Below are 24,645 nucleotides of genomic sequence, written 5' to 3'. Positions count from 1 at the left end.
AACTTTCAAAAATCAAAAGTATATGTGTAAATCCTTGCCCTCCCTCAACTCTACCGCCCCTCTCCCCACCCCAGAAACAGCTACTTCACTTGCGATAAATGTACTCGAATTAGGGTTTCACACGTATGCCGGTTTGATTTTCCAAGCCCAGTTATACATGCATAAAACCAGCTTTGATGTGCTAAAGCACTTTAAAACATCATCCCCAGTACTACCAATGATTTAATAGTTCTCTTTTAGTAACATAGCAAATGACGGCAGATGAAGACTAAATCGGCCCCTCCGGTCTGCCCAGCGAGGTGTCTAAGGTTGTAATCGCCGGTCCGTGCGGGTTACCCTCGTGCTTCCCGGGCATCCGGCACCCTTTCCGTGAAAAAGGATTCTTTGCTTGGCGGTCAGAACGGAGAAAAATAATTTAAGATTCCACTGTTTTGTTCAGAATTTAATTACGGTAACTTGTTTCACTTTTCATGCTTTCTATTTATTGCCATTTGTTTGGGTCTTGCATGACCCACCCTAACGAGTCACAGTCAGTAATGAACCACGAGTCCCACGCTAATGCGACAAATAGTTTTGGTAATCCTGGACACAAATAAGCCACTGGTATATCGTATTGAGTAAGCCAGCTAGGTATTCTAGTAAAGTTACCCAGATAACTTTAGTGGGTAGTTTTTGTTTGTTTTTTTTTGGAGACGTGTCCCACTGAATACAAGAACCTTCTAATCCTTGATCACTCAATGTAATAGGAACCTTCTTCATCTCAACTTTCTTTCTTTGGATCTGACTGCATGGATGTTGAAAATCAGCTAATTTCTTCCATGCAGTTATTTACTGAAGTGAGTACGGTTATTCCAGCATCACGAAAATCTTCCACTATAAGATCTTAAAAAACTACGAAGATTTTCTTTCCGGTGTGCTAGTCGATCAGGACTTTTTAGAGTGTCCCGTTCCCCTCTTACTACACTACCTCCTAAGATTTATGTTTGAAAAGTAACTCGGTTAAGTTACATCTTTGCGCCTACTCTAGTAGCATACCACAAAAAATCAGGAGGAATTTCTCTTTCCCAGCAAACTATAGCTTCCAGATTCAGGAAAAGGCTAACTCATCTGAAACTCTGATTGAAAGATCCTCCTTGGGATCTAAACCTAGTTCTTGTTTAGCTCAAGAAATACCCTCCTGATCCTTTAGCAAAAGCTGATCTATCCTTTCTTGGAAGGTTTTGCTCTAAGCAAATTTCAAGCTCTTATCTCTGATTCTCCATGTGCCTAATGTTTCACAACAGGACAGTTTGGAAAACGCATTCTACATTTTTCCCCGAAAGTGGTCTCTCCGCTTCACTTAAATCTGTCACTAGCGGTGCTATAACGTTCTTACGGAGAGAACGCAGCCATAAAAAGAACGGGCTCTTCTGAAGTACGTCGGACTGCAAAAGAGCTTCCTTATTCTGTTTGGAGAGCACAAAGTCTTCTCAGTCGTCTTCTTCAACTCAGTCAAGGAGAACTCCTTCCGTTGGATTTCTGATTGAATCTCTCACTGTAAGACTTGATAAGGACAATAGCTTTAAAGTAAGGTGAAACCTATCAATTCAGAGCAAAGACCATTTCCTTAGCTTGCTTCTATAGAAGACATGTGAAACACTACCAAATGGCCTGCTCTCCATATCTTTGCTACTCAGTACTGTCTAAAAGAGGCTTTACCAAACAGTAGTTGTGGTCAAGTAGTTCTCAAGAGCTTTTTAAATGAATTCCTTCTTGCAAGTTTTCACTCGGGAAAAACGAAATAAGGACAACTTGTTTCTTTCATAGGGACCAAAACAAATTGAGCTCCTCCCCCCCCCCCCCTCCCATGTCCCTTGAATTAAACAAATCCTATTCAAAATTTCCTGTTGGGTTTAGGCCTAGGCCCAAAGCAGGGGCCGCAGGCTATTCCCGAGTGCGATGCCTAGGCCGGAGGCTGGGGCCTCTCCTAGGTATAGGCTGCAGTCCAACACAGGGGTTGTGGCCCACATTTGAGCGTGATGTTGGGGTTTTGGGCTTCACCCAGGCCGGATGCCGGGGCTTCGGATGAGACCCGAACAAAGGTCCAGGCCCCTTGAAACATTTAGACGGAGTTTGGAAATTTCTGAAACTGCACTTCTAGCCCAGAGTCTGAGTCCTGATGCCAAGTGCAATGCCGGACCCGGGCCAAAGGTTGCATATCGATGCCTGGGCCTCAGCCAGAGCCCGACTCTGGAGCCTCGGCCCAGGCCTGGAGGCTGGAGTTGAGGCCTACTCGGAGTCTTCTTTCTTTCAAAGATGCCTTCTGCTGGGGAAGAGCCGGAGTAAATAAGTTCCGGTGCATCCTCCTCAGCGGAGGGCACCATTTTGCCATATGGCAGTTACTCTGGTGCGTGCCCAGCGGATGGTGTCACTGACAAAATAAAAAAAGAATGAAGAAAAAAAAGACTCAGAGGAGTCTTCGACTCTCAGCTGAGGCCCCGGTATAGGGCCTGGGCTTGGGCTGAGGGCCAGGCATCAGGACTCTGCCTCCAGGCTGGACCCTGGTGTCTGGCCTAGGGCCAGGTATTGGGACCTGGCTTCCAGACTGGGCCCCAGTATCAGCACCGAGTGTGGGATGTGGCTGAGGCAGAGGTGTCTGTCCTAGGCCAAGCCATCACGATTAGCCTTCCAAGCCAGGGTCTAGTTGAGGTTGCAGCGGCTTAACTGTACCCTAGCCCTACAGTAGAGCAAGGCTTTGCCCTGAGCCTAGGCCTTGCCAGTGGATCCCCCCTAGATGGGTCAGTGGGGACCAGGGAGCATTTTGGCCCCGGCATTTATCTGGGTGGGAGGAACGGCCGTTGGGGAGGAGAGGCCTTGGTTTTCTTTTCACAAATATTTTTTTTAAACTAAACAAAATAAATGTAAAAATGAAATGACATTTGTAGGAACCCCTCCCCCACCCCTGAAAATTAAACCAAACAAATGTTTAACCTTTGCATACCCTTAGTTGTCACTACTGATCTAAGAACATAAGAGAGATTTTCATGGAGTCCTCAGTTGTCAGAGAGAAAGCAGACGTGATTATCTGTAAAAGGGGTTCTCCATAGATGGCAGGATCAATCAGGCACGCAATCCCGCTCTCCTCCCTTTGTGCTGCATGGGATAACCCTCGTGCGCTTGGAACGCCACCGCAGACTCGCTGAGCTCCTAGAGAGCTTTTTCATCCCGGTGCCGTCGGATGATGTCCCCCCTGCTCGCGTGGCCAATTTGTCCTACGGTCCGTGCGGAACCTTCGTGACGGGTGAGCGACGTAAGCTGTGCCGGCGGATAGCAGAACGGCCTCCCCGGTGTGGCTCCTTTAAAGCTATCAATTCCATTTTTCATTGAGAAAGAGGTGTAGAACCCTTTTAATGCAAGAAATACCGATGTTAAGAAATAGACTATGGTTTCCTGCTGTCGAAATCTTGGCTGTTTTGAGGTGAGAGCAGTGTCTTTGAGAGCTTGAGGGACAGAATGGTAAGTCAGTGTAAAAAAAAAAAAAAAAAAAAGTTCATGAAAGGCCAACCGAAACCCTCGCCAGAATGTGAGGGTGGGCATCGCTTGTTCTGGAATGGCCGATGCCAGCTTTTATAAAGGCCAGCTTTTGTCTTCCGAGTTTAGGGACGCTCGCATAGTTTGCATTGTTTAGTGACGGTCGCACGAATACTTTGAAAGCGCGCTAGAGGCGGTCGATGGGGACTCGCCCCAGATAGCTGGAATAGGGGATGTCGCTTGCTGAATAACTGCGCCTGAGATTCCATCTTTTTTCCGGAGCGGACGAAACCCAAAATAGAATGTTCACACTTTGGGGCCACGGTAAGGAACCGGGAACGGTTTCGGAAAGGCAGCAGCACGTGCGGACACGGCAAATACGCGTTTGCAAATGCATTTGCGCACTTTATCTCCTGTCGGTTGCCATTTTTGTTTACTTGCCGTGTCTCGCTTGCAAAGCCGTTGACAGCTAATGAGCTGAAAACTCATGCAAATGGGCTCGGTAGCAATTTCACCACAGTTAATTTGCATGTGCAAAAACACGTAGTTGTTGGATCTCCTGCAAAACTAAACAACACCTCAGGGTGGTATATACAAGGGATTGTTTTGTGTGTGAAAGGCAATGAAAATTGTAGCTAGAAAACCATTGCGGGAGTCATTCGCACTCCATGCAGATGGGCCAGCGCCGTGAGGAAAAGGTCGGCGTGGATAGTTTCTCCGTTCAGTACATCGAGCCCATGGTGTGAGGACCAGGAGGCAGAGAGTCCTTACGGAATTATCTCCCTCAGGAGCCCCGCCTTTTAACCTGCACCGAGACCTTTGTCGATATTAAAACCGTATTCGTTCCAGCAGACGTTCTTGTATTTCTGTGCCATGTTTGGGAAACTAATTTTTCATTTATAGGACAGTTTTTGTCATGCGTTAGTGGTTTTATATGTTTTTTAAAACCACTAACATAAGCGGCCTAAAGATACCATTTATAAATAAATAGGCAGTTTTCAGATAACCTCCGAAAAGGTGCTTATCAGAGACCTTAAACCGGTTTTAAAGCGACTCGATTCCTTCCCGTCTGCACCGAGGCACAGCTAAAATATGTTTCCTGCTGTTTGATTCCTGTGCTAGGCTCAGTTGCCTGAGGTTGAGCCCAAACTAATGAAAATGAGAACCTCGCTTTGAGTTTAATTAGTCTTCCAGGGCCCCGAGATGAACTTGTTTAGGTTTCAATGCCGACAGCCTAACTTTGCATCCTTTTATTCATTACCGCGATGGATGATCTGTTTTGGATCTAGATCATTTGCAATAAATCAGTGTCTTTATCCTACTTAGATTGCATCTAGCTGAACACGAATGCGGGAGGCTGTCTATTTTTCTCATTAGTTTCTAGCAGTTGCCTCCGACCTCCTCGCTGGAACCTAACCTGTTCTAGATGATTTAAAAATTTTAACCGTGGAAGGTCTTGAAGGAATTGGGAAAGCTTGCCATCTACTGGCGTGTGGGGAGATAGCGCCTTCAGATCGGATTCCGGCCGTCGCTCGATCCGATAGCTTTATCGTGATATAATTTATCAGGCGCGTGGTTTTTATTACTTAGAGGTCTTCGTACCGTGGTTTTCCGGACTCCCTTACGTGCGGCCTTCGGGTTCGTCCGCGGCACTTAAACAGCAGAGGGGTTTTGAGGGGTTACATTTGAAGGAACCTTCAGGGCAGTTCCTACTCTGATGTGCTGTTGCCATAGTCGCTGAAAGCACACCCTGCGGAACGGTATTAGGAATCCCGCTTTTGGGTTTACGATAGAGCTGGAAACACATTCCAAAAAATTCGGTTAACATAATTTGAGGGGTTTTGGGTTGTTGAAGATACGAACGCCAGTCGGCTCTATATTATTCAGACAGGCCGAGTCGCCCTCTGGTTTGGCTCTCGCCGCATCTTTGCGCACGTGGTTGCGATTCCCGTAAAGCAAGCCGGACTGGAGTTTGCGGACTGGCTGGGGCTGTTCGGTAAAAGGCCCGAGGCACGGCCTGCCTATAAAGCACGCCGTTAAACTACCGTGTACGGTGCAGACCCCAGGTTACGGTGGAGCCAGCAATGTACTCAGAGATTTATTTTTTTTTTGGGGGGGGGGGGGGCGTTAAGGAATAAAGGCCTCCGTTGGAGGCTTAGGCACGTGAACAGACTTTAAAATGGTGTCCTCTCCTTTTTCTCTGGCAGGATCATTCTCGAAGGGCATTGTGGAAGGGGAAGTGGATCCTTCTTTCGGGCCACTGGAAGCAATACGCCTGTCCATACAGACAGATTCCCCTGTGTGGGTCATTCTGAGCGAGGTAAGCACTGCTCGTTTTCGGAGGCCCTCTGGGTGATGCGAGTCACTCAGGGTAGGTGTTCAAAGAGCAGCCGAGTAGCCGGCTGTCTCGGGTAATTTGCGGTCACAATCGAGCTGACTAAATGATGGCCGAAAATCCACCCAAAGGCAATTTAGCTGCCTTTCATTTTGCTAGTTATCTAGTTATTCAGTGTCTCGCTGAATAACTCACATTCAGGGACCCCAGCAGCAGAGGAGCAGGCAGGAAGAGGATGGAGCACTCGTTCTCTCTCTCTCCCTCTCTTCAGCACCTCCTCTCTTGTGCTCTGACTGGGCTCAGCAGTGCAGGGTGCGTTGGAGAGGGGAAGGCCTACTTAGATGCTTTCCCGCCTCCCACAGCTGATTGGTTCTTGTGAACAGACTGAGCCAATCAGCTATGGGAGGCTAGAGGGGGCTTCATGCTCCCTGCATTGCTCTGCAGGGAGTGAGAGCAAAGGCATAGCATTGTGTTGGGGGGGGGGGGGGTGTAAAAGCAAGTTTGCTTACCGTAAACGGTGTTTCCGTAGATAGCAGGATGAATTAGCCATGCTGTCGTGGGATCTGTCAATCAGGTCCTGGAGGCGGAGCTCGTCCAAGCAGAGATCAGAGCTTTGCTCTCTGCGGCTGCGCGTGCGTTCCCGCGCAGGAAAGTAACGGAATCTCCTCGGTCTGTGATTAAGCATTATTGTAGTCGAAGACTTGGTGACTGCCAGGGAGGAGGGTGGGTCAGCATGGCTAATTCATCCTGCTATCTACGGAAACACCGTTTTACGGTAAGCGAACTTGCTTTTTCCGTCGATAGCAGGGCTGAATTAGCCGTGCTGTCATGGGAGTCCCAAGCTCCCGATCACGTTGTTTCTGATATATATGTTTGTACGTGATCATTAACGGTGTGGCAGTCACCGTGGACGGGAGGATAGAGATTGCAGTATTGCTTGCCCTATCTTCACAATAGTAGCTGCTTGTTGATCAAGGCAGTAATGAGATGTGAAGGTATGCAGCGATGACCATGTAGCTGCCTTACAAATGTCTATGGGTTACACATTCTTTAGGTGTGCCAATGAGGCTGCCACTGCTCTGACTTGGTGAGGTTTAGGCTCTGAATGTAGTTGTAGTTTCTGTTTATCGTAACAGAATTTGATGCACTGCGCTATCCAGCTGGAGATCGTGCGTTTAGCCACCGGTAATCCAGGTGCCTTTGGGTCAAAGGAGACAAAGAGTTGAGAAACACGGAAGTCCGAGTTTGTCCTTTCTTTGTAGTATGCTAAAGCTCTTTTACAATCTAGTATGTGCGGTAGTTTTTCCCTATCATTTGTATGAGGTTTAGGGAAAAAGGTGGGTAATTCCATGGTCTGATTGAGGTGGAATTGAGAAACCACTTTTAGTAGGAAGGATGGGTTAGTTCAGTGAACTACCTTTTGGTGATGAAACTGCAAATATGGAGAATAATGGACCAAGGCCTGTACTTCACTGACTCTTTGTGCCGATGTTACTGCAACCAGGAATACAACTTTCCACGTGAGGTATTTAATATGGGCCGAGTCCATGGGTTCAAACGGGAGAAGCATGAGCTGTTCCAGAACCATGTTGAGGTTCCATGGAACTGGACGCTTAGAGATGGGAGGCCGAAGGTGAGTTAACCATTTAATGAAACGAGAGAGTAAGGGGTGATCGGATATAGGAATATTGTTAACCGGTCTACGTGGAGATGAACTCTGAAAGATGATGTTGCTAGTCCAGCTGCGTATAGTGTATGAAGATAGTCAATAAGTAGCTCAGGTGAGCAGTCCAACGGTGGTACACCTTTGGAAACGCACCAGGTAGAGTAACTTTTCCATGTATAGCTATAATTGTTTCTCGTTGAGAGTTTCCTGGATTCTAACAAGATGAATTGTACCGAAGTGGAAACTCCCTGTTCCGTTAGAAGGAGCCTCTCGATCTCCACGCTGTCAAGTGGAGAGACGAGTGTAGCGGGTGTAGAAGCGTCCATTGATCTCGGCAGAGAAGATCTCGGCGATTCGGTAACCGAATCGGATCCATGACGGATAGTCTGAGAAGGAAACCATACCACGGTTGCCTCGGCCAGGCCGGGGCGATGAGTATCAGTTGAGCTTTGTCTGCTATGCACTTTTGAATTGCCCTCGTTATGAGCGGTATGGGAGGAAAGGCGTACAGGAGGCCTGTCATCCACGGGATGAGGAAGGCATCTTCAGCGATCCTGAATCGGCTTGGTCTTATCGAGCAGATTTTGGGAACTTGAGTATTGATCTCCGTAGGAAAGAGATCCATCGAAGGCATCCCCCGCTGCATGAATATGTCTTGGGCTATTTCTGTATTGAGTGTCCATTCGTGAGGATGAAAGATGCGGCCTAGCCTGTCCAGTCTTGTGTTTGGATCTCCCGGTAGGTAAGTTGCTTGGAGATGTATGCAGTTTCGATGAGCATGTTGGAAGATTGTCAGGGTCTCCTTGCAAAGGGACCATGAACCGGACCCTCCTCGTTTGTTGATGTAAAACATCGCCACTCGATTGTCCGTGTAGATCATTACCCTGCGTGCTTTCGGGTGGTCTCGGAACACTCGTAATGCATTCCGAATCGTTCCGAGTTCCAATAAATTTATTTGCAAGTTTGGTTCCGAGATTGTCCGTAACCCTCGTGTTTCGTAAATTTCGAGGTGTGCATCCTAGCCCTCGCGAGACGCATCTGTGGTTAATAGTGCGTTGTGAGGAGGGGAACTGAACACTCCTTCCTCGGATAGGGTGGAGTCCAGGAGCCACCATGTTATATCTTTTCTCATTTCGGCGGGCAACGATATCTTCTGCGTCCATGGTCGCGAGTGCTGTTTCCATTGACGTTTCAAGCCCCATCGCGGGCGTCTCGTGCGTAGCCCGGTGTCGGGAACCATGAAAATCGCCACCGCCATGTGGCCCGGGACTACCGAAACCTGTCTCGCTGAAGGTCTCTGAGTATGGTTCAAGGTATGTAAAAGAGGACGGAATGTGATATTCTGTCGCTCGGTAGGTATGCCCCGTTGCACGTAGTGTCCGTGCGTGCTGCTATGAACCGTAACTGTAGTGTCGGTTGTAGGTGTGAGTTCTGAAATTTGATCACCAATCCTTAATCTTGCAAGCATTGTATCACCCGATGGAGGTGATCGAGTAAGATGTTTGGAGTTGGGGCAATTATGAGCCAATCGTGCAGATACGGAAAGACGGTTATACCTTGTTGTCTGAGATAAGCCACCACCACTAGCATGCATTTGGTGAAAACCCTGGGTGCGGCCGATAGTCCAAAGGGAAGAACTTTGTACCGGTAGTGTTGATGTCCGTAGCGAAAACATAGGTAACGCCACGAGGATGGATGGATCGGAATGTGTGTGTAAGCATCCTTCAGGTCTATGGAACACATCCGGTCGTTGGTTTGAATCAGAGGAAGGATTGATTTCAAGGATACCATTTTGAATTTCTCTTTGGTGAGAAATTTTTTCAATTCCCTTAGGTCTGGGATGGGGCGAAGGCCACCCGACATCTTGGGTATGAGGACGTATGGGGAATAAAATCTTACCGATTCGGTCCCCGGGTAAATTTGTCAAATTGCTTGTTTGCGAAGCAAAGCAATTTCCTCCCCCAGTTGTGGTTGGAAGTTGTGAATTTTGAGAGTGGAGAGATGAGGAAATATGGGTTTTGTGACAAATCGGAGTCGGTAGCCGTGACGTACTATCTCCAAAACCCATCGATCGGACGTTATTCTCTCCCAGGCTGCCAGGCAGGAGCGAATCCTGCCGCGTGGTGCTTGATATTGTGACGGTGCCTGGGTAACTAAAAAGATGAAATTGCTTTTACTGCAGTAGCCGGCTGTTATGCCTGTTGTCTCCGGCTACGAGGTTTACCTCTACGTTGACTTGAGGTATTCTGTTGTGGAACAGGACGCCGGTAAGCAGGGTAAGGTTGTGTACGAAAGGACCGGTAAGATGTCTAGGGCCTCCTGGCATACGATTGCCGACGAGTGGATCCCATATAACGACGTGTGTTCGAATAGCGAGGATGTGATGTTAACGATTGTACTGCTAGAGCTTCTTCCTTCACTTTACCTACCGTGTCCTGAAATTGTTCTCCGAACAGGTTATCTCCCGTACATGGGAGGTTCGTTAGCTTCTCGTGCAGATCTTCACGTATCGAACTTGAGCGTAACCGTGCCAGTCTGCGGGCTGCACCGGCTGCCGCAGATGCCCTAGACGATGTTGCATATGCTTCATAGATTGACCTCAAAAGATGTCGAGAACACTCTTCCATGTCACGAAGAGGCGGAGGTATCCGATCCGCCGTCGAAGAAAGCATACCTTTTATATCTTGTATGCACTCATATAGGTATCGTACCATGTAGAACCGATGGTGCATAATTCGGGCATTCGACATTGAGCTATGGTATATTTTCCTGCCAAATTCATCTAAATATTTGTCGTCTTTCCCCGGTGGGTACGAGGAATGCGACTTTGTTTTCTTAAATCTTTGCATCGCCGACTCTACTACAATTGAAGCGTGAGGTAATTGCGGTAGAGAGTACGGTGATGTTTTCCTCGTATGAAATTTTATGTCCGTCTTCCCGGAAAACGCTGAGATCGCGTAAGGTGTTTGCCAGGATTTCTGTAAGACCGAATGCGGGAGTTCTTGTGGTGGAAGAGATGTTGGTTCTCCTGGAGTATCGAAAATCTTTAGGAGGCCAAGAGTTTCTGATCTAGGGTCTGTTTCATTTTGAACCTCTAGATGCAGTATTGAGCCTAATTTTTCCAGAAATTTTGGGAACGTAAGGTCTTCCGGAGGGGAATACGGTTCCTGAGGTTGTTCCCGCGGATCCGATGGGAATCCCGTAGATGATGATGGGGATGTTTGCGGTGAAGAAGACTCGAGATATATCCTGGTTATAATTTGGTGAGGCCGGTCGGTTTGCTATGGGAGATGTCGGAGGCTCCGCCGACCGCTCTCTATTAGTCTGCGTCTTATGTTTCGGAGAACTGCCAGAAGCAAGAATAATCATTTTGATTGATGACTGCAGAGATTCATAAAATCCTGCTAAGGATTGGGACAATTGATAAAATGCCTCTTTTGTATGAGGGGGCATTATTGTACGACCATCCAGTACTTGTGAGTCATATGCTTTAGGTTGCATTGGAGTGTTGTGAGATAAAGTATTGGATACTTTATGGTCTTTCTGTTTTTTGTCGCATATCATGTCCATCGAATTCTCTGAAGTTGTAGAAGCGTTAGTGGAAGCAACTTGTATTACCTCTGTATGGGAGAAGGTATTTGAAGCTGGTTTGTGAGATGATTTAGAAGTCGAAGGGCTTACTTCCCGTGTCGCACTCCTCTTTCCTGACCTTTTCCGGCGGTAGTGATGCGAGTGCTTACGATAATAGCGTGACGACGAGTATGTATGACTTCTACGTGAAGACGGTGATCGCTTTCTGCGTTTTATCGTAAAGTCTGTCGAAGTAGCTCTCGAAGAGAGGGAAGTACCCGAACGAGGTGGTGTTAACGATGGAGAGGTGGAATGAGACATTTGTGAGGGTCCACGTCGTCTCTTCAAATCACGGTGTAGTACACGAGACGTGCGTTCCTGCATCTGGTGCGCCGATTTGGATTTGTGCGTATATCTTTCTATGTCCGCGCGTGCCAAAGTTATCGGCGCCACGCGCGCGAGTGACTTTGGCACCGTGCGCACGGATTTTCCCTTCATCGCGCGCGCCGATGTCTTCGGCGCCCCGCGCGCAGAAATCTTCTACGCCGTGCACGCGGGGTCCTTTGGCGCCATGCACGCAGAAGTGTCGTGCGCCGATGGTTCTTAAGGCGCAGAAGTGTTACGCGCCGACATAGTTTTATGCGCATAAGGCATCTTCGGCGCAGAAGTCTCAGGCGCCGTGATTTTTGGTGCCAGTGTCTTCTGCGCTGGCGCTTCCGGCTCTATGGATTGTTTAAAATCAGACGGCCTTTGGCGGCTTGCACATCTTTACCTCCAAGATTGGAGGATTGAAGATCTGACGAAGATGCCCTCTTTTTTGAGGGAGCCGGTAAAATCGCAGGGCCAGGCGACGAATGAGCCTCCGATGGCTCCGGTGAGGCAAAAAGTTCCTGAAGCCCGTAAGCCCGTTGTTTCAGGGCTCTCGGAGACATCCTCGAACAAAATTCACAATCTTCACGATTGTGATCTGGCCCTAGGCATCGGTCACGTCCATCCGTGATTGAGATTACCTTGCCACAATTATAGGGTTTAAACCCAGATTTTGACATTTTTATTTAATAACGCCGAGAAGAAGAACAGCTCCGCGCGCGGAAAGAACAGACCGGGAAGATTCCGTTACTTCCCTGCGCGGGAACACACACGCGGCCGCAGAGAGCAAAGCTCTGATCTCTGCTTTGACGAGCTCCGCCTCCCGGATTGACAGATCCCATGACAGCATGGCTAATTCAGCCCTGCTATCGACGGGAAAAAGAGGGGTAGGGATATTACCACAGAGAGGAGGGAGAGTGCTCTGGAGGAGAAGTACAAATGCCTGGGAGTGAGAAGGGTGGGAGAGGGGAGAGTACTGGATGGAGGTCAGAATACAAGAGCCTTGTATGGAGGAGGGGATGAAAGCTTAGTACTGACAAAGGATGAGAGCACACGGGAGGGAAAACAGGAGAGCTCCAGGAGGGTGTGAGAGTGGCAAAGGCACTAGGCCTGGTGAAGACAGGTGCTAGAACTGAGTGGGAAGTGTAGGGTCAGAGGCTTAAGCGGGAGGAGGGGAACGTGTGGGGTGAGTACTGAGCCGGGGAGGTGTAGAGCGAGAGCACTGAGCGAGGGGGGTGGGGACTTGTGGAGTGAGAACACCGCATAAGGGTGCAGAGTCGGGGGAGAGCATTGGGGTGAGAGCACCGGATGGGGCAGGAAGATAGGGATGAGAGCATCGGGCAGGAGCGAGAAGCTCGCGGAGGCGGTAACGCAGGGTGAGAGCTCTGGGCAGGAGGAGCGTGCGGGGGAGAGCATCGGATGTAGCGGTCGAAACCATGGAATAGGATGGTAAATCTTGAAGCGAGAGTGCCGGCCGGCATGGGGGGCGTGCACGGGGGGAGGTGGTAAAAATGGCGTAAGTATATTGGGCGTAGCGAGTACGTTTGTATTTGGGGGAGGGCAAAGTTATAACTTCCACCCCAGAGCAAGTGATCCTCGATCTGCCACCGTGGGGCACGGTTTGAAAAGCTCAGAGCGTCCGACAGGTCCCGAGACCTATTCACGCGGGTCTGGATGTTTCTACGAGTAGTGAAGCCTCTTCTGCTCTAGGAGTCTTGCGGCTGGATCTACAAAACCACGGAAGGGATGTGTAGGATAAAAAGATGTTGACTGTGTATTTACCAGAAAAGGGGATGCTAAGGAAAATCGAGGTACGTGTCGTCAAGGCGAAGCTTAAAATCGAGAACGATTGGTCCACGCTCGTGTTCGATAAAGGATCTCATCGTCTTCGGGTGCGCGGTGAAAACACGGCTCTTACGGAAGGCCCTTTCGGAATAGCGGAGAGCAGCGAGAACACCCTGGATCACTTTGACGCTAACGTAGCCCAGTTTATTGACTTTTGTTGGCGTTTGAATATTCCGCCCGTTTCATTTTGTTGCAGATTAGACATTGTATATATTTGGATATTAGTTGGTATATTATCGAATGCTAATCGTATAGTTTTAGGGATTTAAGATTGTTTTTAATGTAATAAGCATTGAGACGACACAGGTGTAAGGTGTGTAAAAAAGCTACCTAATACATGATTACGTCCAAGAAAGAAATGGCTCGCTAAGTCACGATGTATGTAATACTGACCAAGGAAAGAGGATCCTAGAGATCGTGGAGCGGGTTCTGCCGCTTCCTTTATGATAAACTTTTAAGCAGAGAACACAGAGAGCTTGATATAAAAAGTACTTTAAGGAGTAAGTCCAATCTGGTTATTTGTCTGGTTATTTTCCCCCTGCTGAGTAGAAAAATGTTGTAGGCAGACAGTGAGCGGTATGCACAAAAAGTATGTGGATAAAAAGGGGTCATGCCAGGAGCATTGTGGAGACTGGGCTAAAGTTCATGTAGTAGACATCTAGGGTGTGATTCTGGTTGCGAGAGTATCAGTCCTAAAGTTATCTTGATCAAGTTACTTTCTCACAGGACAAGCAGGATGGTAGTCCTCACGTACGGGTGACATCACAGGATGGAGCCCAATCACGGAACACTTTTGTCAAAGTTTCTAGAACCTTGACCGGCACCTACCGGGCACGCGGGGCTCCCCGTTCGGTCTCTTTCTTTTTTTTCCACGCAGCAGTAGTCACGTGGGTTAAGGAGCTCTCTGGAGATTCTCACGGACCTTCTTTAAAATTTTTCAAAAAAATTCTGCCCTCCTTTGCGGTGGATTCCCGTCGAGTTTTCCCTTTGGGGCCTACGGGCCATCGACCGCACCGCCGCTAAATTTTTGTCGAAGCCATGACGTCGGGTTCTCGTCGGTGCCCCGATTGTCCTCGGACAATGTCCATCGGAGACCCATATAGAGTTTGTGTATTGTGCTCGGGGTCCGGCCGTGATACCCTAACTTGCGCCAAATGTGCGCAAATGACGCCAAAGGGCCGTAAAGCCCGCTTAGAGAAGACGGAGTTTCTTTTTCATTCACAACCCCCGACTCCATCGACCACTTTGACTTCGTCTGAGCCGGCGCCATCGACCTCTCGCCAACGGCGGGACACCGGCGCTGCCCGACCGGCACGGACTATTCCGAAGGTGTCGACTTCTTCCTCATCGCCTCAGGAGAAGGACCGAGGGGAACGTCGTGAAAAGCGTCCACACGGGCATCGGAAGGCTCGGTCCGCCGATCCCGGCGAGCCCCCGGCATCGGCAGAGCCACCGACAAAGAAATCCCGTCCAGAGAAGGCCCCCATCCTCCTCCGAGACTGCGTCACCGAGGCGTTCCCCCACCTTCATCGGTGCAGGGCGCCGCGACCCTCCGGCTACGCCTCTATTTCCTCCTACTCCGGAGCCGGGGTTACACGCCCCAGGCTTCCGTGAGGAATCGGATCGGATGATCCAAGAGGCCATCGGTAAAGCACTGCAGGGCATCCAGCCTCCGTCGATACCGGTGCCCGAGCCGGTCACCTATCCGATTCCCGTGGCTCTCGCACCGCTACCGGGTAGACCGGACGCGTCGATCGGTGCCCTTTCTCCGCTGGAACCAAGGACACCGGTAGGTCCTCTTCCATCGACGCCGATACCGTTGTCATCGGAAGGTGAAGAAACAGATACCCATTCCGCCATCTGGAATTCTGGCATCGACTTATCCATCGACTTCGCCGGTTCCGTCGGTGCCACCGTCGATGGCTTGGCCTGGCCCTTCGGGAATAACGCCATTTCTCTCCTCTGGAGATCCTCGGGGAGCTGGTGATCAACCTTATGAGCCTTGGACTAATGATTCTTCCCAGGATACAGATGTTGTCCCTTCAGAGCCCTCTCCTCCTGAAGAGAGAAGGTGTTTTCCACCAGAGGATCTGTCCTTTATTAACTTCATTAAAGAAATGTCTGAGACAATTCCATTTCAGCTTCAGACAGAAGAGGATTCACGGCACAAGATTCTTGAAGTACTCCAGTTTCTTGATGCGCCTAAGGAAATCGTGTCTCTTCCTATTGATGAAATCCTAATTGATCTTCTAAAGAGAAATCGGGAGCACCCAGGTTCGGTTCCGCCTGTCGACCGTAAGACAGATGCCAGCTATCTTGTACGGTCAGCTCCTGGGTTTCAAAGATCACAACCGGATCATCACTCTGTGGTTGTGGAATCAGCCCGGAAAAAGGCACGGCGTTCCAAACTTCATTCCTCCATACCTCCAGGGAACGAGCAGAAATCTCTAGATGCTTTTGGCAGATGGATCTTTTGTGGATCAATGCTTATATCTCGCATTGCTTCCTACCAGTTATACATGACCCAGTATAACAGAAACCTTTTTAAGCAGATCCATGATTTCTCTGAATCTTTACCTGACCAATTCCAGGATGAGCTTAACGCCGTGGCTCAAAAAGGCCCGGATGCGGGCAAGGACGAGATACGCGCCGCGTACGACATGTTTGACGCCGCCTCTAGGGCAGTGGTTCTCGACCTTTTTTCTGTCGGGACACGCCTGACAGATGGTTTTCACGCGCGTGACACGTCGACCCACGATCGTCACGGAGCTAGATGTAAAAGTACAGTTTGCATCCTCGGGAACCCCCCAGACCCACAATATTGGACGTAAAGCAGAATTATGACATTCCCCATACAACTCATCCTACAAAAAAGATATTCTGGTTTTGGTGTCATCTCAGTAACAGCAACTCAAACTCCTTCTACTTCCAGGCTCGATAACCCTACTTATGAAAAGAGAGCAGTTTACCACCAATGCATGTCCTCTTGAGAAAAAACTGCAAATAAGACCGATACAAACAGTCACATGCTGGTAAAATATCTCATCTCGGTAACAGACACAGAACCGACCTAACATACTCCCAGGATCTGTAGTAATGCACATAAACTAATCCGCACACAGTTACACCTGTATTATGGAATACACTCAAACAGGAGCAACCCTATCTATGAAAAGGCAACACTACAAATATTAAATCAGGTCCTACAAACCAATACACCTCTTATTAGGAAAACAGAACTAGCAAGCAGCTATAGATCCCCCCATAGAAATAATTGTAAAACTATACTAATAAGCAGAATAAATGTTTAAAAACAGCTATGAACAGAATAACATCCAACAATTAAAAACTAGTAAACATTCTCCAAACAGCAATAAAATATTTCCAAAAAGCAGACATCACATAATATTAAATAATTAAAATGGCAGTCAATGAAGAAAAATAAATTTAAAAAGCCACCTTTATTTACCACGTCCAGCAGCTCTCCTACTCCCTTTCCATGCAGGCCATGGCACGCACCAGAAGCAGCAGTAGAAGCTAAGCTCTATACTCATGGTCCTCTTCCTTAGTTCCCATGTCTCTCACACACACACACACACACCATACTAGTCATGTCCCAATAACCAGTTTCTGTCTCTCACACACCAATCATCTCACAAACAGTCTTTGACAGACACACACACACACAGACACGTCACCTTCCCGAACAGTTTCTCTCATGCCATACACACACACAGGCTTCCCACTCCCGTGTTCTACTTACATATACGGGCTTCTCCCTCCCATGCTGTGTGTCACACACATCCAGGTTTCTCACTCCCATGCTCTCTCTTCACATGCACAGGCTTCTCATTCCCATAATCACTTTCTCTCTGTTATACACACACCAGTCTCTCTCTCATTTCCATGGTCGCTTTCCACGTGCACAGGTTTCTCATTCCCTGAATCACATTTTTTCTCTCACATTCACACACACCGTCACCTTACCAACCAGTCTGTCTGTCTTATGCATGCATATGCATCTCACATAATCAGGCTTCTCACTCCCATGCTGTCTTTCACACCCCCCACCCCCCCCAACACCAGGTTTCTTATGCCCATGCTTTCTCACATACCCAGATTTCTCACTGCCATGCTTTTTCTCTCTGTCACACACACACACACACACACATCAGTCACCTCCCTGACTAATGTGTCACACTCTCACATAAACATCAGTCGTCTCCATGAGCAGTCACTTTCATTGTGTCTCACATTTACACACACATCAGTTCTCTGACCAGTTTCTCAATCACAAACAGGCTGGCTGGCTGCTTCTCTCTCTTTCTCTCACTCACATGCACTTCCTCTTCCACCCCCCCCCCCCCCCTCGAGCACAAATGGTAGCTGCATCAGCCTCCTCCTCCAGCTCCCGCAGGCTAAGAAAGAAGAATCCCATCGGCCGTGGGCGGCTCATGCTGCTGTCTCCTTTCCCGAGTACCGGCTGCTTTGATTGCTCGGGAGCTGCTGCTGCTGCCGCCGCATGCTATTTTTTCTGACGCGGTTACGGCTTCTCTCCTTCCTGCAGCACTGTGTATCACTTACTGTTCCGGGTCACGGGGGGGGGGGCTTTGGGAGGAATATAAAAGGACAGTCGAATGGTGCCACTGCTTCTTCTACCACCGCTGCTGTTCCCACTGGGCTTGAACCATACCGATAAACCCGGTGTGGCAACGGCAGCAGGGAAGGAAGAGCAGCGGGGAGAGAGAACCGGGAGCACGCGACACACTTGCCGAGCTTGGCGACACCCTTTGTGTGTCGCGACATTACCGGTTGAGAAGCGCTGCTCTAGGGTGTCCACAGTGGGGATAAGTGCAAGAAGGTGGGTTGTGGTTGAAATCCTCCGACCTGAAAGCAGAGGTATAGGACAGGTTGGCTGACCTGCCCTGTGCCAGTGACAATCTCTTCGGAGACAAAATCCAGGAGACTGTGGCTAAGCTAAAGGAACACCATGAAACGCTGTGTCAACTTTTTTCAGTGCCTGCTGATTTCTCGTCCACCTGCAAGAGGACATTCGGGCGACACTCTAAGCTGCCGGCCTACAAACCAAGAAGGTATTATCCTCCGCTTCCCGAGGTCATCCTTCCAAGCCGTATCAAAAAGGTCAGTCCAGGCAATCCCGACTCAGAAGACCCAGCCAGCTTCTCAGCCGGGAACAGCGTCAGGGTTTGGACTCCTCCCCGGAGAGCATATGCCAACCTCCTCTTTCATCTGTACCGGTCGGCGGTCGATTGTGCCACATCACAGACATTTGGCACGCAGTCACCACCGATCGGTGGGGGCTTGCGGTAGTCACTCAGGGTTACCATCTCGACTTCCTAACTTTACCGGCAGACTCACCACGTCGGCTGACGTGGGGATCGTCCAAACATTCTCCCCTTCTGGAACGGGAGGTTTCGACCCTCTTCCAATCCCGGGCAATAGAACCCGTGCCTCTATCCCGACGGGGGCAGGGGTTCTATTCCCGGCATTTTCTCATTCCAAAAAAGTCAGGTGGTGTTCGTCCAATCCTGGACCTTTGCACTCTAAAGAAGTATCTACAAAGGGAAAAGTTGAAAATGGTTACACCTTGGGCTCTCTACTTCCTCTTCTACAAACAGGAGATCGGGTGTGCTCTCTGGATCTCCAAGACGCATACACACGTCAATCATTTCATCTCATCGTAAATTCCTGCGATTCCCGGTCGGCCCTCGTCACTTCCGGTACCGTGTACTACGATCGGGCCTAGCGTCCGCTCCACGAGTCTTTACCGAGCGCTTCGTGGCGGTCGCGGCCTTCCTCGGGAGTCAGGGTGTCCGTGTCTAACCTTATCTCGACGATTGGTCGATAAGGGCTCCGACTCGACGATTGGGGTCCTCGCGTCTCACTCTCCGTACCCTGATTTCCTTAGGGTTTCTAATCAACTATCCCAAATTCAAGATAATTCCATCCCAAACTCTTTGCTTTATAGGAGCCGACCTAAACACTATACTGGCGAAAGCCTTCCTCCCTCAGGATCGGGCTTTCACCCCGGCCTCTCTGGCGCATCATCTACACGCTCGAGTCTCCTCAACGGCTCGTCACCTCCTCATACCGATGGGTCACATGGCGTCCGTGGTGCATTTCACTCCGATGGCCCGCCTAGCCAAGAGAGTAATGCAGTGGACCCTAAAATCCCAGCGGGTTCAAGCTTGGCAACCAATGTTCAGCATTGTTCACGTTACCGCACGACTCCGCCTGTCGCTCGCCAGGTGGATACGACACTCCAATCTATTTCATGGCCTTCCATTTCAGACCCCAGAACCTCAAATTACCTTGACAACAGACGCCTCCGACCTAGGGTGGGGTGTTCATGTCTGCGACTCTGGGAACCTGGTCTCCAGAGGAAGGCAAACATCAGATCAATGTCCTGGAGTTTCGGGCAATCAGATATGCCCTCGAGGTATTTCAGGATTGCCTTTCTAACGAGGCCATCCTGATTCAAACTGACAATCGGGTGGCGATGTGGAACATCAACAAGCAAGGGGGAACGGGCTCCTACCTCCTGCATCAGGAAACTGTACAGATATGGGCGTGGGCCTCTTCCCCACTCGATGTGCCTCACGGCCACCTTCTTGCCGGGCGTGGACAGCGTCGGCGGACAAGCGGAGTCGCACGTTTTATCCACACGAGCTGGTCTCTCGACCCCACGGTAGCGGACACAATATGCCAACGTTGGGGTTACCCTCGCATAGACCTCTCGGTGTCAGTCCACGACCGCAAAGTAGAAAACTTCTGCTTTCTATTTTGCGGCCACCACTCGCATCGAGGGAAGCTTTCGCCCTCTCGTGGGCCGGCGGTCTCCTCCGAGCGTATCCTCCGCTTCCACTCATATCGAAGACTGTCGTGAAGTTACGGAGGGAGGAGGGCGTATCGATTCCGATAGCCCCTCGGTGGACACGGCAAGCGCGGTTCCCAATCCTCCGGGGCAAATCGATATGCCGGCAGATCACTCTGGGGAAGGATCCACTTCCGATAACTGAGAACGATGGATACCTGTGCCACCCCGACCTCCAGGCTCTACCTCTGACTGCCTGGATGTTGAAAGGTTAATATTCCAACCACTTAACCTTTCAGAGTCGGTGTCCCGAGTACCGGTAGTTTCACGAAAGCCTTCCACGAGAAGGTCTTATCGTTCTAAATGGAAGAGGTTTACGGTCTGGTGCACTTCCATGTCCATAGACCCCTTCACTTGTTCCACGACGAAGCATCTGGACCATCTTTGGCACCCGTCCGAGTCAGGCCCGAAAACTTCATCCATCAGGGCACACGTCAGCGCGGTAGCCGTGTTTGATAAGGGCGTCCGGGATGTCGCTATTCCAACACGACCCTCAGTAACACGCTTCAATGAGAGGTTTGCTCCACTTAAAACCTCCACGGCGCCCTCCGGCCTCCTTAACGTGGTTTTGGGACGGCTCATGAAACCTCAGTTTGAGCCTCTCCACTCTTGTGACGTCCGCTATTTCACTTGGAAAGTAGGTTTTATTTTGCTATTACCTATGCTCGCAGAGTTAGTGAGTTACAGGTTTTAGTTACCTACCCGCCTTACACTAAAATTCCGCATGACAGGGTAGCGCTCCACGCTCACCGTACGTTTTTACCAAAGGTGGTATCGGAATTTCATATTAATCAATTCATCATCCTACCTACCTTATTTCGCAGGCCCCATTCAAACCCAGGGGAACAGGCTCTGCATTCCTCGGACCGCAAACGTGCCCTAGCCCATCTAGACCGCACGTCGGCCCGCGGGAAATCCGCTCAATTGTTTGTTTCTTTTGACACCATCAAATTGGGAAATCCGGTGGGAAAGCAGACCCTCTCCTCCCGGTTGGCGAACTGTATTTCTTTTTACCTCCAGCGAGCAGGCATTTCGCCGCGAGACCGTGTGAAAGCACACACCGTCGGGGCCACGGGGAGTTCAGTAGCGCATCTCCGTTCGCTGCCGCTTGCTGATATTTGTAAGGCCGCTACCCGGAGTTCTCTCCATACCTTCGCAGCCCGTTATTGCTTAGATAAGGCTGTCAGACAAGATTTCATGTTTGGCCAATCTGTTCTATGCTACTTGTGTTCAGTTTAAATATCCAACGTCCTTCCTCCAACCCGTTCAGGGTTTCAGAATGCCTTCTTTACTAAATTCCACCCCCGTCGTCGTGCCCGTTGCACGTTCTTTTGGGTGCATTCGTCGGGCTGCCTCGGCTCGGTATTCACCCATATGTGAGAAGTTGGGTTTGCTTACATTTTATGTTATTTTTCGCATGTACCTTTTACTATAAGATGAGACTGAAGGGGAACCCCTGCCGGATGCAGGGTTAGTGCCATGCTGGGCATGCCCGGTAGGTGCCAGTGAAAGTTGTAGAAACTTTGACAAAAGTGTTCCGTGATTTGGCTCTATCCACCGACGTCACCCATATGTGAGGACTAACATCCTGCTGTCCTGTGAGAACACCTGTTACAGGTAAGCAACCCTGCTTTATCTGGGTATATGAAGCAGCAGACTTATCTGAGTAAGTTCCATAAAGGAGTAACTTAGTGGTTTAGAGCAGCCGCGAATCGGGGAAGCTCAGGGTTCCAATCTCGCCGCCTTCCTCGTGACCTCGGGGGAGTCACTTCACGCTCCGTTGCTGTTTACTTACAGGTCGATACCGTAAGACCGCGGGAGAGCGGACGAATGCCCGCTCTCCCGGTGCGCGCACCGGCCCTTCGCACCGTAAGGGCGCGCGCACCGGCGCGCCCTTACGGTGCGTGTCCCTAGTGCCTCCTTTTGGCCTGGAGCGGTGGCTGTCAGCGGGTTTGACAGCCGACGCTTAATTTTGCCGGCGTTGGTTCTCGAGCCCGCTGACAGCCACGGGCTCGGAAACCGGACGCCGGCAAAATTGAGCGTCCGGTTTTCGGCCCGACAGCTGCGGGCCGAATTCAAATTTTTATTTTTTTTTTTTTATACTTTGTTTTACTTTTGGGGACTTCCGACTTAATATCGCTATGATATTAAGTTGGAGGGTGCACAGAAAAGCAGTTTTTACTGCTTTTCTGTGCACTTTCCTGGCGCCGGAAGAAATTAGCGCCGACCTTTGGGTCGGCGCTAATTTCTTAGAGTAAAATGTGCGGCTTGGATGCACATTTTACTTACTGAATCGCGCGTGCATACCTAATAGGGCCGTCAAGGTGCCGCGGGTGGGCCGCGTGTTTTCCTCCCCTTATTGAATAAGGGGTGAGGGAAAACACGCGTCCAGAGCAGGCTGACAGTGCGCTCCGACGGAGCACACTTTACTGTATCGACCTGTAAGCCCTTTTCCCATAGACTCAGAATGGGAGAAAACTTTAGGTAAATAGGCTCCTAAGATCGTGACCTTTCCGGTGACGGGGAACGTAAGAAGTATCGAAGCGTTTGAAAGGCCGACTAGAAATCAAACACGTCGGTTACGCAGGCTGACTCGGCCGCTAATCGGTTCTCTGTTTAAATGAGCTGTTTTTGTAGCGAGTAAGATGTCTAATGTTCAACATTTGTCGTTTATTGGAAAGGTAGGTTGTTTCATGCAGCACAACCTTTAGTATGTTTGTGTTTCCTTTCAGATCTTCATAAAAAAAGCAGAATGAGCGGCGCCACGAATCGGAAGCGTGACCGACGAAGCGGATAACCGGTTTCTGCCCCTTTTCCGTCCCCCTCCCCCTCCCCCCCCGGGCCTTTCCGGCTCAGTGCCGCTTCCTCTCGTCCCCTCTCCCTATGCCGCAGCACCGCCAGACGTTCCCGTCGCTGCGGATTTAGAGGAAGCGTGCGTCGTGAAGCGACGCGTCAAATTCCCGAGCGGAGGACGGGGCGGCGGACACGATCGCACCGGACGGGAGCGGAGGGGACGGCCACCGCGAGAACGGACATCCCCGATGCCTGAGATGCCGTACCACCTTATGGGGGTTATCTGAGCTGTATACCAAAGGAGAGGAACAGTAAACTTTAATACTCCATGCTTGGGTTGGGGTCAAGAGAGTATCGTGTTAATTATGTTGTTAATTCTGTCCTAGGGTGGGGACATTTGTTGAAGACCTCTCCCTGCCGGGTGCTTACATTGCAGAGTGACGACGGAGAATGAACTTTCTTTACACCCAGGAAACTGTGATGACTGTGGGTTGTGATCGGGGGGGGGGGGGGGGGGGGGGGGGTAAGCTCCTGTTTGGAGCAGGAAGTCGGAAGCCCCTAACTGAAATGAAGGGAAGAGACTGAATATCCACCTGTGGGACGGGAGAGGGATGCCGTTTAGCGGTCGGGAAGTATCGTGGACCGCCGGAACGTGAAGTTTAGACTCTCGGGTCACGAGGAAAAGCCCGAAGCGTGACTCGTGCCGGGTCCCGGCCACGAATGCCGCCTCCGGGCCAGGGTCGAGGTGCCGAAGAAAGGCAGGGAGCCACAAAACCGTACCGTGCCTGACAGCCTCGTTACTAAAATGAATGCTTGGGGTCCCTGGTCTTTGAGCCTTTTTGGATGTTATGGATGCAAAGCTCGTATTTGAAAAGAAAAGTTAGTTTGATGTAAATTTGCAGAAAGCGGCACATGTTTGAAACATACATTTAATTTGTAGATCAGTTTTCGGAAGTCTCCCTACGGCATCTCTTCACGTCTCTGCTATACACTGGAATGCGTTACGCTACTTAACGTGCTGTATTTTTTATTATTGGATACAATTTTTATTTTCTCAAGTACATCTATATAAAGAAAATGTGCACTGTAATAAAGTTTAATTCAGTTTAAAGGTGTACTATTTTATTTTGTGAAATAGAAAGGAAAGCAAAATATGTAATGGTTCCTAGCAAAAACAAAAGAGGAAAAGTTCAAAACGGGATCACAAGAAAAAGAAATCTGGAAGCGTTACCCAAACCGTCTAGAGTAATTCAGTCTTCTCTCGGATCGTTCGCATCGACCCTCAATCGTTCTCAGTTCACACTAGTGCAGAAATTATAATGTAAAATGGCATCCCAAAAAATGATTTTCTTTAAAAGTGTTTTAAAAGTATAACTTGCAAAACAAAGACAATTCACACTGTTCATGAGTGGAGTAATAATCCCAAGACAAGCATGTCAAAATGGACTAAAGCGTCCTGGAAGATATCATTGAAGACAAGAGGAATCGGATGACGAAAACAAGCCCTTTATTAAAGTGCCCGACTCTGGCCGAGATTTGCTCTTTTAGACAGAGCTGCCTCAGGGGCAATTGATTGAAACAGGACTTGAATTTGTTAGCATTGATGAAATCGCAATAAAAGTCAGCGTAGTTGGATTCAAATCAAATCAGAGGACCTTTTTC

General features: G+C 49.4%; 1 protein-coding gene across 2 annotated transcripts in view; it reads left to right on the top strand.

Annotated features, from left to right (window-relative positions):
• MGAT4B (alpha-1,3-mannosyl-glycoprotein 4-beta-N-acetylglucosaminyltransferase B) overlaps window positions 1-24,094 on the top strand; it is a 212,596-nt gene extending 188,502 nt beyond the window's left edge. For both annotated transcript variants that reach the window (XM_029583233.1, XM_029583234.1), the window contains exons 14-15: window positions 5,718-5,830; window positions 22,923-24,094. In XM_029583233.1, coding sequence (XP_029439093.1) covers window positions 5,718-5,830; window positions 22,923-22,946 — 137 coding nt within the window. In that variant the 3' untranslated portion in view covers window positions 22,947-24,094. The remainder of the gene's footprint in view (window positions 1-5,717; window positions 5,831-22,922) is intronic.
• Window positions 24,095-24,645: the final 551 nt, after the last annotated feature.

The sequence above is a fragment of the Rhinatrema bivittatum genome, chromosome 18 (assembly GCF_901001135.1).
Source record: "Rhinatrema bivittatum chromosome 18, aRhiBiv1.1, whole genome shotgun sequence".
NCBI lineage: Eukaryota > Metazoa > Chordata > Amphibia > Gymnophiona > Rhinatrematidae > Rhinatrema > Rhinatrema bivittatum.
The sequence above is the reverse complement of the archived record's forward strand: the minus strand, read 5'-3'. Positions and strand labels throughout refer to the sequence as shown.